The following is a 15,629-nucleotide window of genomic DNA, read 5'->3' on the forward strand; positions in this document are numbered from 1 at the left end:
AGCCCCGAGAGATAATCCAGGTAGTATGGAATGGAAATGCGAAACTAGATATCAGTTTGCCATCATGCGATCCCGCTGCATCTCCTTGTTGCAAGTGACCGACTGAGCAGGCTCAGGTAGCAATCCATCGTGACAGTAACTGCGGTCTGTCCTCAGCGGATCAACCCTACGACCTGCCATTTTCATCCTCATCGACGGTCTACTCAGGATTTGGCATCTTTTATCGAGAATAGTCCCCTTTCCCCGCCTCCCCCCCGGGGGGTGGATGGGAAATCTCATTCCTTGCCGCTGCCTGTCCGACCAAGGGGCTTCAAGCTTCAAGCCACCGCGACGCTCTCCATCTTTGGCTTCAGCCCCTTTGCCTGCTCCAGGACCATCTCCTCGGTCTGGGTGCGGTCTTTATATTCGACACCGCTCTCCCTCAGCCGCCGGTTCTCCTCTTCCATCCACTTGGCCTGCACGCGCAGCCTCTCGGGCACCACGGCCTTTCTCTCCCCCTGGATCTTCCACCCGCGCAGCTTGTCCTGGCCGCCTAGGTCGCGGATCGTCTTGAGCTCGACCAGCGAATACCCCCCGTCGCCCGCGTCGGCATCGCGGTCAAAGTTGAACGGCTCCTTCAGGCTCACGGGCGGGTTGGTGATGATGCGCGCCAGCCGCCGGCCGTTCTTGGACGCGGAGTGCAGCATCAAGGGATGCAGCAGGATCACGTCCCCCACGTTGCCCGTCATTTCGTGGAACGACGCCGCCGCGCACTTCTGGACTGTGTCGTTGAAGAACTTGAGACCCGGGTCCGACTCCGTCGGCGAGTCGACTGGCATCCTGTTTTTATTCCCCGCCTGTGAGCTGGGGGATAATATATATACAGAGGTTTTATTTGGCCACCGGTAGGCATTCTTTGAATTGCATTTGATTTCGGTGGAAGGGTTTAGCTGGGGAACAGTCGGGACTTACATGTGCGGTGTGACGCCCTGGGGATGGTCATACTGTGCGTAGACGATATTAGTAAGCCTGGTACTCTGTACGTGTTTCCAATCCTGTTCTTATTCCTGCCCTTTTTTTTTTTCCTGGGGTAATAGGGGACCTAACAGTACATACCAGCCACTGGCCGATTCTTGCAGGTCCTTCGGTGCAGATCCATGTGCCGCCGCCGTTGGGCAGGATGTCGGTGAACAAGGGGATGACCAGCAAGGCTTGTTCCGGAGAGTCGAGAAAGTGGATGAAGAAGTCACCTATGTATGCGTCGCCGTGTTTTGTCAGGGTCAGTCAGGAATGAATGGCTCTTTTCTCTCCCTCTCCCCACCTTGATGAACGCCTTGCCACAGCTGATGGGATGCCCAACTTGTGTAACTGCTCTAGCACCTGTGTAGGCTTCACGCTGGGCAACGGTAGTCCAGGCAAGCCATGAAGAGAGGACTTTGTACTCGTGCTGACTCACTCACCATCGACGTGCCACCCCTCGAGCTCCTTGGGAGCATACTCCCTGCCCTCGCCCTCGGGCGTGCCCAAGTTGACGATGAACGAGTCGCTCCAGGTCTTGCTCTTATCGGTAACGCGCTCCTCGCCGCCGACCAGGTCGCAGATTGCATCCCACGCCCTGGGCGCGAACTCGGCCACCTTCAGCCGTCGGTGCTCCGGCATGTTTGTCCGCTCGCGCGTCCACGTCGTCTTGTCGTTGGGATCCATCCCCAGCCGCGTCCACACATCACGGGTCCATTCGTCCGAGGCGGCGCGGCTGAAACATCCCCGGATCACCACGTAGCCGTGCTCCATGAAATGCGAGACTTGCGAGGGGGTCAGGACCTTGTAAGAATGGGATGACATGGTGGTTGGTGGTTGACGGCTGCTCTTGCTCTTGCTCTTGCTCTTGCTCTTGCTGGTGCTGGTGCTGGTTATGCCCGCAAGAAACTCGTGCAAGATTCTTTGAGAGGGTGTTGGGTATGGCGTAAGAGGAGATGACGGCCTTGCGCTGGGTTCTTTCAGGTTGATGAATCTTGCAACAGCAGGATTACGGCAGTAGGTTGCTCCCAGGATGGACGGCCAAAAGATCAGAAAAAGGGGTGTATGGATGGATGGATGGATGTAGATGGATAAACAGACGGTAGATGGATGGAATACTTGCTCTTATTCTACCCTTTCTCAGGTCTTCCCTGAAAGGTCCATATATTCTTGGTCAGAAACACAGTAGGTAACATACATAACATGATCTCAGTTGATCCAGAACATCCGCCGGATTTTGAAGAGAGGGGAGGAGGGGGATTCTGCAATCGTGTCCGTCTCTCCCAATTCAGCCGTGGAAATTCGCGAATTGGGAATGCGGGTGGTCGAAATTTAGCCGATCGGCCTATATATAGGCTATGTACAGAGTATGTATGAGAGTCCGCTGGATCAGTGAGAGTGGGAACATGCCCGGTACTTGACCATGTGTACCTTGCGTAGTTGGTTAGCTGGTTAGCTGATGATGTGTAGGATTATTATATCACATGAGGAGTATCAAAGTGGAAGATGGCATGGGACTTGGTTTGGTCTTGTTCATTTCATGTCTCATATTCTTCCATAGACTGCACGCTTGCGATAACGACAACCTGCACTTTCGGGACGAGGGTCAATAGTGTCATCTACGCTCTCGCTCTTCTAAATGACCGACATCACAATCAGCCCGGAATCACATACTTTTCATTCATGACCCGCATTCAACAATCTCTCCAGCAACTCGTCTACCAGTCGTCGTCTTCGTCGCGATCCTTGTCCCTCCCGCTCATCGCACTCTGCCTGGCCCTCAATGCCTCAGCCAATCCACCAGCAAGACTACCGCCTCCCATGCTACTCGGCGTGGCCCGCCCTGAATTGGTCCCGCTGTTCGTACCCAGACCCACTGCACTATCCCTGGCTGGGGAGGCGTCAGGTTTTCTTGCTCCTGGAACCGGTCGCTTGGCCGGTGGTGCGGGAGGCGTCGGTTTGGCTCTGCCACCAACCGGCGGCGTCCCAGGCTTCGGGCCTCCGTTGACCACAACTGATGGCGTAGGGACCGGGCGATGATGTGCAGCTGGGGGTGGCGGAGGCGGCGGAGGTGCGACGCGCACCTGCTCAATCTCCTCTACATAGGCTGACGGCGTCCAACCTTGCGCGTTGGTTTGAGGATTCTTGCAGAGCCACCAGCCTAGGCAGTCCACGTTAGTTCCAATGTCAAGAGCAATCGAGAATTCCAAGCGTGCTTACCATTGTTCTCTTTCTGCACAATCTCCACCATCTCTCCTGCCCTGATGGAAAGCTCATTCGCATTGGGTGAGTTGAAGTCGTACTTCACTCTAGCTTGAGGTGTGGATGGCACTGGGGCAGGAGCAGCAGCCGGGGGCGGGGGCGGGGGCGGTGGAGGAGCGGTTCGGCCCCATGATGATCCTGAATCGTTTCGAGCGTGCGAGGAAGGGCCGTTGGCGTGCTGAGGAAGGGCATGAGCAGCAGCTGGCGTTGGAACGGGACGATGAGTTTGCGCTGCTGGCCTGGCTGCGGGTACAGGTCGTCTGGCGCCCGTCTTCGATGGCTGACCTCCTGGTCCCCCCGGTCTGAGCAACTTACCAGTGGTGATAGGTCTGGCAATTGCTTTGGCGCGCGGAGTCGGTCTCGAGACTGAGTTTGGAGATTCTCCTTGCGGAACGTGGATCGTTCCTGACTTGTACACGTCGTCCCGAGCGATTGCTGGATCTTTTTGGACTTTGACCACAGCAGGTTTGCCAGGTTTCTTGTTGTACTCAATTTGGGGCCCAATTTTGAGGTTCATTCCGCCGACCGCGACGGTCTTGAACTGCAGGAAGAATTCAGTCTTGAAAACGCAGTTGAGGAGAGGATCTGGCTCCTGAGCAGACCCGATGCCCAGCGCAAACCAGTCATCCCGCAAGTTTGAGCATGAGATGTATTTCACCGCGCCGATGGGGATTGTCCTCTCAGCAGAGATTTGAAGTTGGTTGTTCACAACGGCCTGCACAATGATGTAAACCGATTTGGGGGTCAGGACAAGAATCCTGGGCATCCGCTGCGAGGATCGTCCGAATTTTGTGACCAACAGCTCGCAACGCGCCGAGAACACACAGCGCTCCTGGGGATTGAGATGGATCGCATCTCTCAGAACACGGCCCTGACCCCCCGGCATATTGAGACCGAGGTAGTCGCCGAAGAAACGTCTTGAACCAACCAGGCTGTATCTGCGACGTTCCTTCCGACCAGCCAGGAGTTTGTGTCCCTGATCTCTGAATTCAACCTCTTTAACGCCAACCTTGGATTTGCGCCAGAATCTTTGAATCCTCGTGGCAGCTTCAGCCCGGTACCGCAGATAGTTTCTCCAAGCTCTTTGAATGCGGACGGCCATGTTGTGCCAATAGCGATCTCTCATATGCTCTAGTCCAAACAATGTCTCGGGAGTCTTGATGAATGCTTTGGTTACACCCATCTGATATTCCTCCTTTGGAATGCTTGTATCTTTGAAAATAATTTGCGACGCAGTCCTGACATCTCCTGTATAGGTGTATTCTCCGGCGTATGACAGTTTAGGTGACAGCAAGGCAAATCTTTCCACAAATTTATCAAACGTCTGACGATAGGCGAAACCAGCTCGCCGGATGCGAACGTTTTCTTGCAGACCCAGGTATTTGATCTGGTGGAGCACATTAGGCTCGTTGTATTCTTTGGGCGACTTGTTCTCGTTGGGTTTGATAGTTCGGATGTAAGACGGCTGGGCTTGCATAAGGGTATCAACCAGTTCGTTCGCGGATATTTTAATCTTGTCCCCAGCAGTTGGAGGTCGTCGCTTGTCATCCTGATCAACCTGATTTGGAAATAGCTCATGGACAAATCCATTTGAGCTTTCGCTAACCAGATTTAGCAGATCTTTCAGCAATTGATCCTTGTTCTTGTCCGTCATTCCCGCAACCTGATAACTCACATCACCGGCATAATGCTTGATGATAAATTGACCCTGTCTGCTCTCGAAGTTGGGATTGCTCGAAAGAAAATTCAGTCGGCCAACAAAGGTTTGATCGGCCGCTCCAGAATCCGCGTGGGCTGTTGCGCAAGCGTCGTTGAGGGCAGCGAAAACACCGGGTGGTCGCTTGTCCTCGATCAAAGAGCAGACGACTTTGTTGTCGAAATACTTGATTGGAGTCCACTGGATCTGTTCGCGGGCATACTCTTCCTGCTCGGCTTTCAATGTCAATTGGATGAAGATTTGCTGCAGCTTCTCGTTGACGTAGTTGATACACAGTTGCTCGAACGAGTTCTTCTCAAAGATCTCGAATCCGTAAATATCGAGGATGCCAATCGTGTTCTTCACCGTGCCCTGGGATCTCAGTGAAACATTGGTACGCGCCACAATCCAATCGAATAGATTGAAGTATATGGCTTTGGCAAGAGCGTCCCGAACCGCGCTAGCCTGGACCGGGTTCAAGGGCGATTCGTAGATGGACCCTCGGCGTCCGCCACCACGGGCTGTTTCGACGATTCTGACGGTCATGGCCTTGTGCACATGAGCAGACTCAACTTCTAGCAGGTAGGCGACAAAGTCCACCACGGATTCGTCTGCAATATCAACGCCTCCTTGATCATTGTCCCTGAATGTGATGTTCCCAATCCACAAAATGGCTGCCAGAAGACGGAAGATATTGTCCTGCTCAGCCTTGGACAGACCAATAATCTGCATGGCGTTGAGGGTCTCCCGGAAGTCGCTCGCATCGTCTATTCCGGGTACATCGAAGCATTTTGACCTGCTCGTATATACATACGACTGAGGTTGCTGAACACCGAACACATCTCTATACTCTTTCGGGGCGGCTTTTGTGAATTGATAGAAAATATGGAAGTTCCTCTCGTTCGTGATCTGTCCCACCACCCGGCTCTTCTCCAGCAGGTAGTTTGTGATTTTGGCCCCCACCGGCTCACCTTGTTCGTTAAACTCGAGCTCGAGGTATTTTCCAAAGCGAGAGGAATTGTTATTTCGCAGTGTTTTGGCGTTGCCGAAGGACTCGAGGAGCGGATTGGTAGCCAGGACCATGTCTTTAGTCCTCTGAATTCTGGAATCGGTTCCGCCAGAGACGCTGGCGATGTACTGCATCAAGCGCTTGGCGGCTTCCGTCTTGCCCGCGCCCGACTCGCCCGAGATAATGACACATTGGTTGTCTTTGTAGGCCTTCATGTTGTAGTAGGCAGACTCTGCGACGGCAAACACGTGGGGTGGGACTTCGAGACGGTTTCGCCCTCGGTAGCTTTGGACGACCTGCTCTGTGTAGATTCCCAAGTCACGGAAAGGGTTGACCGAGACCAGCACATGGCCGATATAGGTGTAGATCTCGCCATGTTCAAAGCGCTTCTTGAGATTGTCGTTGATGGCCTCATTGGAAACTTTGCTCAACAGCGTGAGATCTGAAACGCCCACTTCCTTCTTTTTTGTGATTTCAAAGGTCGCCTTTTTGATCTGGGGCTGCCCGGCATCCGCCTGTGTCGACTTGCCGCCACCGAACAGAGAAGATTTAGGGGCGCGAGAGGTCTTGCCTTCGCGGCGCTTTGTTTGACCCTAGTAGTCGAGAGTAAGTGAGTGCGGTTGCATCAAAGTGATTTATGGCGCGGACACTGACCATGGCGGAGGTTCTGATTGTTTAGGACATGCGCGCGGGGAGGGGAGATGGGCAGGAAAGAGATAGGATAGCAGGAGTGCCTGAGGGACATGTACTGAATACGAGAAGGGTAGTGAGAAGTATTGAAAGCGAAGAATCACGGAAGAAGGACAATTGGAAAAGCCTCGGTGGCCTTGTTCCTGTCACGCTGAGAATGAGAATGAGATTGGCACTGAGTCTGAGTGCGGCGGTGCTGGTGGCAGTGGTGCTTTGTCGATGCCTGCGACGGGCGACGTGTGACAGGCGGCCGGAGTGGAAGGGACTATGACATACTAACGGCGCTATAGCGGAACCTGCGGTTAGTCAGTCTGGTCAGTCACAATTAATTCCCTTTCAACCAGCAGCTTGTCTACCTACGTACTAACACACAGGCTGCCACTCCCGAGACAGGCTCTCATATGCTCCAATCTCCATTGCCACACTCTCGCGCTCCGCTGTGGCTGTGACGCGCCCGACACGCAATCGGTGATGATCCGTCATCTTCTTGGCGGCCACTCCAAACACCACTAATTGCAGACTCAGGATCAACCTCACTGTGCATCTCCACGTCTCCCACGAGGTCCACACTGTCTGAATTCTGCCTGGCGAGCAACAAGAACTACCTACTGAGTACCTAGGTAAAGGACACCAACAGAGGTGGGTAAATACCAAGTCAAGAGGTTTGAGCCTCTTGCGACGTCTGTTCGCCTCCTACCTTCAACATCCTGTTTGAAGACGTGAACAATACATCACCATACATTCAACCTCACATTCCTCAATCACAGGCCTGGATCCCGAGGAAATGGTTCGCTACATATCTCATGCCAGTCGGCACCTTTAATCCACTCTCGTGCCAGGTAACACTTGTACTTGTGCTGTGATGTGCATGTGCTTCCCCAGATACTGTTTCACCATACAAACGGCGGCTGTGTTCAGTCTTGATGAGCTTATTGTCGATCTCTTGACATCTGACAATCGCTATTCGGTTCCTCCCCCTTGTTGTCAATGAGTTGATATTACTCTCCCAACACCATCTTCGAGTCTGCGATATTGACATAGGCCAGATACGCCTTAACCGCCTCCTCCCCCAGAGCCCCTTCAATGTACTCGGCAGCAAACCGACGCTTGGCCAAATCCTGTGCTTCTGCTTTCCCCATAACCTTTGCTGAGTCGGCGGCGTTGGCATATGCTGGGTACGCCTCAACGAATTCCTCGTCCTCAGCTCCTTCAATGTACTCTGGTGGCGAATAGACGCTTAGATTGGGCGTGTGTCATGTCGTTGGCTTTGTTGGCCGGCAGTGCTAGGACAGAGATTGCTGAGAGGAGCAACAAAAACAGCGTTGAAATCAACATGGTGTGGCAGGGTGTTTGTTGGCCTTTGAGACGGTTGGTACTTTTGAGTGAGAAGCTTGCTGGAACGTTGACTGCTGGACATGATCAGTTCTTATACTTCACCTCGGATGTTGCGGAGGGTAACGGATGAGGGTGGTAAATACAACATTCAAGGATTCGTGCTGGAACGATGAGCAGCCATGCAGCTTTGATCACCCAGTGGAAAGGAGGTGAGTCCATCCCCTCCGCCTTTGAGTTGCAGCATCTACGTGCCATTGAGAAGTACAGCATCACGAGAACGCTCTCGGAAGTAACTTGAAGTAGCTGCCCTTGTAGGATCCCGGCATCAACGTGCCTATCCTCATCAAACACACAGTTGCTCATCAGTAGTCGCCCGATTCTTCCACTCATTAGTCGTATGTTACGCAGCAAGAAGTAGATTGCCGTGCAACGGTGAGGTCGCGGCCAAAATTCTCGTGTATTCGGCGGCCTTTGACAGACCTCAAAAGCAGGCGAAGCAGATGTCACGCAAGGGCCAGCTGAATCCATCTGCCAACAGCTATCGTGTCCTTCTCGCGAGAACACGCTGTAGCGGGCTCGACGGCTTTCAGGTCAGACTAGAACGGGGGCTTCTGGTAACCTCCTAACTAGTGTCCCCATTTTGAAGGGACGTTATGTCCTCACCTAGGGAATTGAACTCTCAAATCGGCAGGAAATCGGACTCTGGCGACCGCCTCTTTGCGAGTATTCCTCTGTCAATATGGGCTTCGCTTGCATGACGACACTGGATTGCCATCCTCCTGATGGTGTGGGGGGGCAGAGCGAAGGTCTTGTTGAAGAGGTCTCGCCGTTCTGGAACAAAGACACAACGGCACGGCGGGGCAAGAGAAGAATACGACAGAGAATCAGATCTGCCCGGCTGACAGTCCTCCTTGCCGCCTTGGTGGCACTGGTAGCTTCCGGCATCACCTCCTGGATCACAGCAAGATCGCTTTCTGGGGTCTGCAACAGCAGGAACGATCTTTGGTGTGGGTATCAATCGCGAGAGCTTTTTCCTGTGCGAAGGACTGACCGCTTGCAGCGCCGGCGCGAGACAATGTAGAATATTTCGACCTCGACATCAACAATGAATTTGCCGCCGAAAGCCGGTATCGTGGACCGCCAACCCCAGAGCTGGATGCCGCTTGGGAAGAACTCTGGCGCTTTGGCTACGTCGGCATTCCTCGCGACAAGCTGCCCGAGCTAAATCGACAGGAGCATTTCCCTGATGGCCGTACTGTGGCCAGAATCAATAGAAGGACTGACCATTTCCAAGCATCCTTGGAGGTCTTCCATTAACTTCACTGCTTGGTGAGTGTCCGCTCGATCTTCGACAGATCACCCTTCGCAACTTTGCCATCAGCTGATGCCCATGCTTCGCGTGTCCCCAGGATGTAGTCCGCCAACACAGCGGGGCTTCGTATTATGCCCGACACACCGACACCGTACGCACGCCAGCAGATCTCAAGGTCTCACCGGTCGGTCTACGCATGGACGTCGACCATTGTATCAAGACGTTGCGCAAGACCATCATGTGCCAGGGTGATGTGACGCCACTGCTCATCATTGATGACCAGGCCAAGCCAGACGGGTGTCCAGACTCCAGCGCCTTCCACCGCTGTCGCAAGTTCCACAAAGTGTGGGCTTGGATGAAGAGAAATCAGCCAGATGTACAGAGGAGGATGGATCACGTAGGCTCGGGGGTTCATGGTGACAATGGGATGCAGATGAAATGACATCAAAGTTTGCATAGATTTGATGTAGCATGCATCGAGAGGGCTCTGGCTCCATCGAGCGTCCAGGTCAGCAGTTCAACACGTGATCAAACGATCCGATCCATCCATCTTCCCAGAAATCGACAATGTTCTTGGTGACGGCCGGTCCCAGATGCTCCGCCAATTGCTCCCTTCCGCTGCTTGTTCTTGTAGCTTCTTCTAACTCTCGCATGGAATGGCAAAGGCCAGTCAGGACATTCGCATCGTGCTGCGAGAGTGGCCGAATGGGTGCAGTGGTACAGGCATGAGCGACCAAAGTCGTAGGCATAGGGAGTGGTGGTAACTTGATCTCGAAATTCTTGTGCAGCTCTTGAATGTAGCGTTCAATCGTAGGTAGAATGCTTTCGATCGACAGCGCAATAAGAATGGGGACGGGCGAAACATCCAACATCCTGGTGGACTGTCAGAGTTCTTGGGATGATGAAAAGTCTCAGGGGGGGCAAGCATTTTACCGGCTCTGCAGAGATGAGAATATCTGAAAGGCGTGCATAGAGCCTCCCTTGTTGTTAACCACCGCAATAACATAATGATCGGTCGCCTGCTTCGCATCCAGCAGGAACGAGCGTATTCGTGCTTCGACGGAGGCCATGGGATCGGTGGACCAGAGCAAGAGGGCATTGAGCGTGGCCGGCCGCTTGTACCCCGCGAGTGGCATGACAAGATCGCAGTCACACGCTTCGTCTTCTGGTAAAGCCGTCAGCTTGCTCTTGTTTCGGGAACCTCACTGATGACCTTGGAAGTTGTAGGTCGTTGATGCGACCAGGTCAAGTCCCAACGTGCGCCATTCTGGTCGAGAACGAAGCAAGACGGAAAACTTCGCGTGGATCATTTTGGACTCTTTTTTTCCAACTGGGGGTATCTCTGTATCAAGGTAACTGTACAAATGTTGAGTCGAGAGTTCTGGTCAACATCATCCTGGTGCCAAGGAGGCGGGTACCGTGTAGGTATCCTCATTACTATCTCCTTCAGCCTCTCACTGTTTGGGGTTTCTGCTCGGCGACCGCCTTTTGTGCTGCTTCGAGGGCCTTTTGTTGCTTATGTTTCTCCTCCAACGCCTTATCAGACTGCACAAGGATCTTTTCAGCAGGCCCCGGCTTGTTCTCTGCTAGAGTTTCCTTTGTCTCCTTCTCATCCTTGTTGAAGGATACAAAGGATCTGATGCGTGACAACCAGCCGGCTGGTTTCGCTTCCCTCTCGTCTCCTTCGTCTTCCTCATATATCTCCTTCGGCAGTAGTCTTATTGTAGTAGTTGGCTTTCCATTCTTCTCTTGTGCCCGCAGGCGGAGGACTTCCCTCTCTAACTCGACCAATGCTTTTCGGGCAGCCTTTTCAGACTCCTCCAAGTCGTTCAGCCTCTCAGCGACGTCATCCCTCCGTTGGCTCTCTTTCCTGCCAGCCCGCCACGACTCAAACAGTATGAGGCCAGCCGCAACACTGAACAGAAAGGCCTCGCTTATAAAGTTGGCGCCCGACTCGATTGCTTTCGCTTCGGATAAAGGTCTGATCTTGGGTTTTGCGCGTGGCTTTGGAGGTTCCGGTACTTCTTTGGTGGCTCTTGCGGCAGCTTCCTCTTCAGCTTTCATCTGTGCTTCTGTCTTCACTGTAGGGACGTTGGTATGTTTATGCCTTTTAGCAGCCTCTGCCGCCTGTTCTTTCGCGACCTGTCTTTCCAGAGCCGCAGCATCTTGTAGGAGACCTATCCGCCATCGCATGTCAATTCTGTGGAGAGTCTGGGCGAAAGAGATGCAGGTCCGGCGGAAGCCTTCATGTTCGCGCGCTTGTTTCTTGATGAAATTCTTCCAGAGTCAGAGAGGATTGACAGGGTAAAGACTTCTGTGTTAACTTACAGCTATTGGTTTAGAGAGAGTACGAATAGCGAGAGAAGTGAACTTCAGAGCAAGCGACATGTTGATACAGATTCCGGTGAAGCGATAGGCATTCAGCAGACGCCATCAATAGTGGTCACACATCAATCAGTCTTTAGTTATGCTGAATCATCTTGAAATACTCTCAAATCGCCAGATATAGTTAGAAAATCAATGAGCCATCAAGAGGAGTAATTGGTGAGCCTCAAGTCCGAGCGACTTTTGATCGGGCTCGTTTGGCTGTAGCTCGGGGCCGTCCGCATTGAGCTCCAATGAGCTAGCATTCGGGATCTTGGGAGACCCTGAGTACCCCTCGCCGGATAATGAAAATTCCGCATCGGTGACAAACACGCCAAGCAATAGCTGGACTTTGCCTTTTGTGGTTAGTCAATGTTTATTTCCTATCCCTTTTCGTCGTCAATGAAACTGACTGCCACTCTAACTGATTTGCCTCCATGGCTCAAGCTGCAACAGCAGCTACCTTCGTCTCATTGAACCTTCGGCGGCTGCGATACTACACCAAGTGTCTGTAAAGACCGTCAATTTGACATGGAGGTTCTCTCGCCGCGATCAGCAAATCTCCCCATGGCACCTCCAAAAGCCACAAGGAAGCCCAAAGTGGACTCGAAACCAAAGCCCGACGTCAAACTTACCAACCCCGATCGCATCGACGACAGATGGAGACCTCCGCCCTCGATCACGGAACCGGGCCCGTCGCCAGAAACGTATCTGATGGGAAAGAAGCTAGGCAAAGGAGGATTCGCAGTTTGTTTCGAAGGAAAGTCAAAAACAACATTCGAAGTATTTGCTCTCAAAGTCGTCAAGGCAAAGGTTGAACAGAAGAAGATGATGGAGAAGTTTCGAACCGAGCTTCAGATCCATGCCAAAATGCATCATCCTAACATTGTCGAATTCCTTCGTGCGTTCACCATCGACGAATACACCTACGTAGTCCTTCAGATGTGCCCCAATGGGAGTCTGACGGAAATGGTCAAAACCCGCTCCTGTCTCAGTCTACCTGAAGTTCGTCGTTTCATGATTCAAATCTGCGGAGGAGTTAAATACATGCACAAGCGATCCGTCATTCATCGAGATCTGAAGATGGGCAATATTTTCCTGGACGCACGAATGAATATCAAAATTGGAGACTTTGGATTGGCTGCGGTCATGGCAGATGAGCATGATCGTCGGACAACACTGTGTGGGACGCCAAACTACATCGCCCCAGAGATTTTGAGCAAATCCAGCAACCGTGGCCACGACAACAAGGTTGACACCTGGGCTGTTGGGGTGATATGCTATGCCATGCTCATGGGTACTCCTCCTTTCCAGTCAAAGACCCAGCAGGAGATTTACACGAAACTGAGGACGCTAGAATATGAGTGGAGGATTGATAGCAAGAATTATATTCCTCAACAGGCAAAGGATTTTGTGGCTTCATGTCTAAACCTCAACTCTGTTGAGAGACCAGAGATGGACGAGCTTGTTGAACATGACTTCTTCACCATGGGAGCGATCGCTGACGAATTGGAGACTTCTTGTCTCAGAGCGAATCCGACATGGCTGGAAAATGCTGACCCGCGTGGAGACAAAGTACAATCAGGCTACGGAATCAGTCACGGCAGAATATGTCGCGAATGCGGTATTGGAATCGGCTCCGATGGCCGTCCCCGGGCTGGAGTTGGAACTGGTCTAAACATCTCGACGTTGGTGGAAATTGAAGCTGAAAATAGAGAAGGCTGTGCACCAGTTGTTCCCTTACCGCCAGGGACTCTCTACAAGCAATTCTCAGATGCACACGCTGAATGGACAGCGCGGCAGAAGCATCCACTGCTAACTACACGCGTACGCAGTCGAAAGCCTATTCCAGAGGAACCACAACCACTCTTTGTCTCTTCGAAAATCACTAAGACGGAGACAGAGGTATTGCCTGTGATGACATCCAAGGCTCCTTTGCCTCCAGCAAGTTCCGCGTCTAGACCGTTTCAAAGCTTTGCAGCCCAACAAAGGCAACAAGCACTCCCTTTGGGATCAGTCCGACGAGGGCCCGTTGGTCAAGAAGACATTCCCAGGCAAAAACAACAGGAAGTTATCGAGCCTCCTCCTCAACCACTTTTGAGAGAACGGCCTATAAGAGCTGCCACCATCCGTTCAACAAGAAGCACGACCGTGCGTGATGCCGTTTCCCAGATATCTAGGACACTGCCGAGATCGATGACTGCGCCTGATGGGATCAATAAGATTAGCAAACAAGAATCAAGCCGGGCCGGACAGGATGGTCGAAGAATCAAAAGCGAGATCCCGACAGCCACCCCGAACCCTGAAAGCCAGCCAACAAGAACCATCCCGCGATCCATCGGAGGAGCAGACGGTGCAACTGCCCGCCCCAAGTCCTCCTCTCCTACCTCGGAAGTATCAGTAGACGACATACCTCCTCACGTGCTACAACCTACCGGTGGAAACGATAGGCAGGCAGTGTTGGGAATGGCAGAGAAGCAGAGACCCGTTAACGCCGAACAGAGGCAACGGGCGGAGTCAAGATCAGAGTCCGCCCGCCCAACGTCTTTACCCAGACATCAACCTAGAATTATCGCGAGGACTGACCGGGCTATGTTGGTCCCCCAGTCTTCCAATTCCCATGTTCTCAGCTCTCTGCAGGACCTACACAAGGCTCTCGATCCTCGAAGGTTTGATGAGGCAGGAAGACGTCCAAGGTCAGCATACGGCACAAGAACAGTCCGGACTCGTTCCACATACCCCCGGGTTGACAAATGGGTAGACTATTCCACCCGGCATGGAATAGCCTATATCCTCTCCAATGGCACGGTTGGTATGATTCTGAAGTCATCCGAAGACAACTCCTTGCCAAGTAGCTGCGTGGTGGTGCGCCATGCGAGCAGTCACACAATCAGGCGCGCCAAGGGTCTTGAACATCAATTTGTACCCCAAGGCCCTGATGCCGCGGATGTTGAGTTCTATGAACAAAGTGACTATGAAATGGGGATGAAGCGGCTTGACGTCCCTGCCCGAAAATTTCTGCTCGATCTGGAATCTCATCCCAATCAAGTCGCTGCGGCCCATGCCATCCAGATCCGCTTGGAGGGCAGTGAGGCTGAGCGGATGAAGGAAGTCGCACTTTTGGACAAATTTGGGAAATATATGAACAAACAGGGAAGGCATGACGACTCGGCCAATGCAAAGGCAGCGAGTAAGAGCGAGCATTTTGTGCATTTCTATCAACGAGTGGGAAATGTTGGTGTCTGGAGATTCGCAGACGGCGGGTTGCAGTTCAACTTCCCAGACCACACCAAGATCACAATCCATGGGCCGGTTGCGGAGAAAGATGACGAAGATGGCCAGTACCGAGTCAATTGCGTATATCTCATGCCGACTGACGCCATTGGGCTCGCAAGCCACGGCGGACTAAGCGGGGAAGCAATGGAACGCCGTGATGAGTTGAGCTTGCCATTGGAAGATATCATGGAAAATGCACTGCGCCGGTCGGAAATGGAGATTGTGCGCACAAACGAGATCAAGGAGAAACTGTACTGGGCTCGAGCCGTCATCGGATGCTGGATCAAGGAAGGCGGACTGGGCAAGATGGGAGAAGAGAGGCTGGGATGGAGCGGGCTGCAAGAACGACGAGATGACAAGAGGATCAAGCTGCAGTGGGTGACGGTTGGGAGGTTTGGTGGTGATGGCGAGGGGCATGGCAGGACCAAGGTTGGAAACAAGCATTGACGGGAGTTTTGGTGTTTGGACTTGGTGTTCATCAAGCGACGATGTTTTGAAGAGAGGGAGCTCGAGCATTGAGAACCAGCATTGAGAATCAGCAAGGAGCATTCATCCGACTTACGATGATATGGAATAGATCATCCATTGCATGGCGCAAAGGCTGCATATTCGCTGTATGACCTGACTGATCATTTTTCGGAGATAGGTCTTGAACGGTAAATGGCCGTTTGTCACGATAATTGTCCCGC

General features: G+C 52.7%; 8 protein-coding genes across 8 annotated transcripts; 2 read left to right on the top strand and 6 right to left on the bottom strand.

The window, feature by feature from the left end:
• Window positions 1–317: 317 nt before the first annotated feature.
• Z519_11713 (uncharacterized protein) lies at window positions 318–1,821 on the bottom strand (the record flags this gene model as incomplete). The annotated part of the gene is made up of 4 exons (XM_016769424.1): window positions 318–819; window positions 952–983; window positions 1,096–1,229; window positions 1,440–1,821. 4 exons carry the CDS (start codon window positions 1,819–1,821, stop codon window positions 318–320), a joined length of 1,050 nt encoding a protein of 349 aa, XP_016614408.1.
• An 893-nt stretch (window positions 1,822–2,714) lies between these two features.
• Window positions 2,715–6,620, bottom strand: Z519_11714 (myosin-1; the record flags this gene model as incomplete). Its single annotated transcript, XM_016769425.1, has 3 exons — window positions 2,715–3,157; window positions 3,217–6,556; window positions 6,612–6,620. 3 exons carry the CDS (start codon window positions 6,618–6,620, stop codon window positions 2,715–2,717), a joined length of 3,792 nt encoding a protein of 1,263 aa, XP_016614409.1.
• A 1,031-nt stretch (window positions 6,621–7,651) lies between these two features.
• Z519_11715 (uncharacterized protein) lies at window positions 7,652–7,988 on the bottom strand (the record flags this gene model as incomplete). The annotated part of the gene is given in 2 exon segments (XM_016769426.1): window positions 7,652–7,872; window positions 7,889–7,988. The coding sequence occupies 2 exon segments, from the start codon at window positions 7,986–7,988 to the stop codon at window positions 7,652–7,654; spliced, it is 321 nt and encodes a 106-aa protein (XP_016614410.1).
• Window positions 7,989–8,727: 739 nt separating this feature from the next.
• On the top strand, window positions 8,728–9,305 carry Z519_11716 (uncharacterized protein; the record flags this gene model as incomplete). Its single annotated transcript, XM_016769427.1, has 2 exons — window positions 8,728–8,995; window positions 9,049–9,305. The coding sequence occupies 2 exons, from the start codon at window positions 8,728–8,730 to the stop codon at window positions 9,303–9,305; spliced, it is 525 nt and encodes a 174-aa protein (XP_016614411.1).
• A 185-nt stretch (window positions 9,306–9,490) lies between these two features.
• Z519_11717 (uncharacterized protein) lies at window positions 9,491–9,715 on the bottom strand (the record flags this gene model as incomplete). Its single annotated transcript, XM_016769428.1, has 1 exon — window positions 9,491–9,715. The coding sequence occupies one exon, from the start codon at window positions 9,713–9,715 to the stop codon at window positions 9,491–9,493; it is 225 nt and encodes a 74-aa protein (XP_016614412.1).
• Window positions 9,716–9,809: 94 nt separating this feature from the next.
• Window positions 9,810–10,610, bottom strand: Z519_11718 (uncharacterized protein; the record flags this gene model as incomplete). Its single annotated transcript, XM_016769429.1, has 3 exons — window positions 9,810–10,173; window positions 10,234–10,465; window positions 10,514–10,610. 3 exons carry the CDS (start codon window positions 10,608–10,610, stop codon window positions 9,810–9,812), a joined length of 693 nt encoding a protein of 230 aa, XP_016614413.1.
• A 136-nt stretch (window positions 10,611–10,746) lies between these two features.
• Z519_11719 (uncharacterized protein) lies at window positions 10,747–11,688 on the bottom strand (the record flags this gene model as incomplete). The annotated part of the gene is made up of 2 exons (XM_016769430.1): window positions 10,747–11,577; window positions 11,629–11,688. The coding sequence occupies 2 exons, from the start codon at window positions 11,686–11,688 to the stop codon at window positions 10,747–10,749; spliced, it is 891 nt and encodes a 296-aa protein (XP_016614414.1).
• Window positions 11,689–12,195: 507 nt separating this feature from the next.
• On the top strand, window positions 12,196–15,387 carry Z519_11720 (uncharacterized protein; the record flags this gene model as incomplete). The annotated part of the gene is made up of 1 exon (XM_016769431.1): window positions 12,196–15,387. The coding sequence occupies one exon, from the start codon at window positions 12,196–12,198 to the stop codon at window positions 15,385–15,387; it is 3,192 nt and encodes a 1,063-aa protein (XP_016614415.1).
• Window positions 15,388–15,629: the final 242 nt, after the last annotated feature.

The sequence above is a fragment of the Cladophialophora bantiana genome (assembly GCF_000835475.1).
Source record: "Cladophialophora bantiana CBS 173.52 unplaced genomic scaffold supercont1.23, whole genome shotgun sequence".
Taxonomy (NCBI): Eukaryota; Fungi; Ascomycota; class Eurotiomycetes; order Chaetothyriales; family Herpotrichiellaceae; genus Cladophialophora; species Cladophialophora bantiana.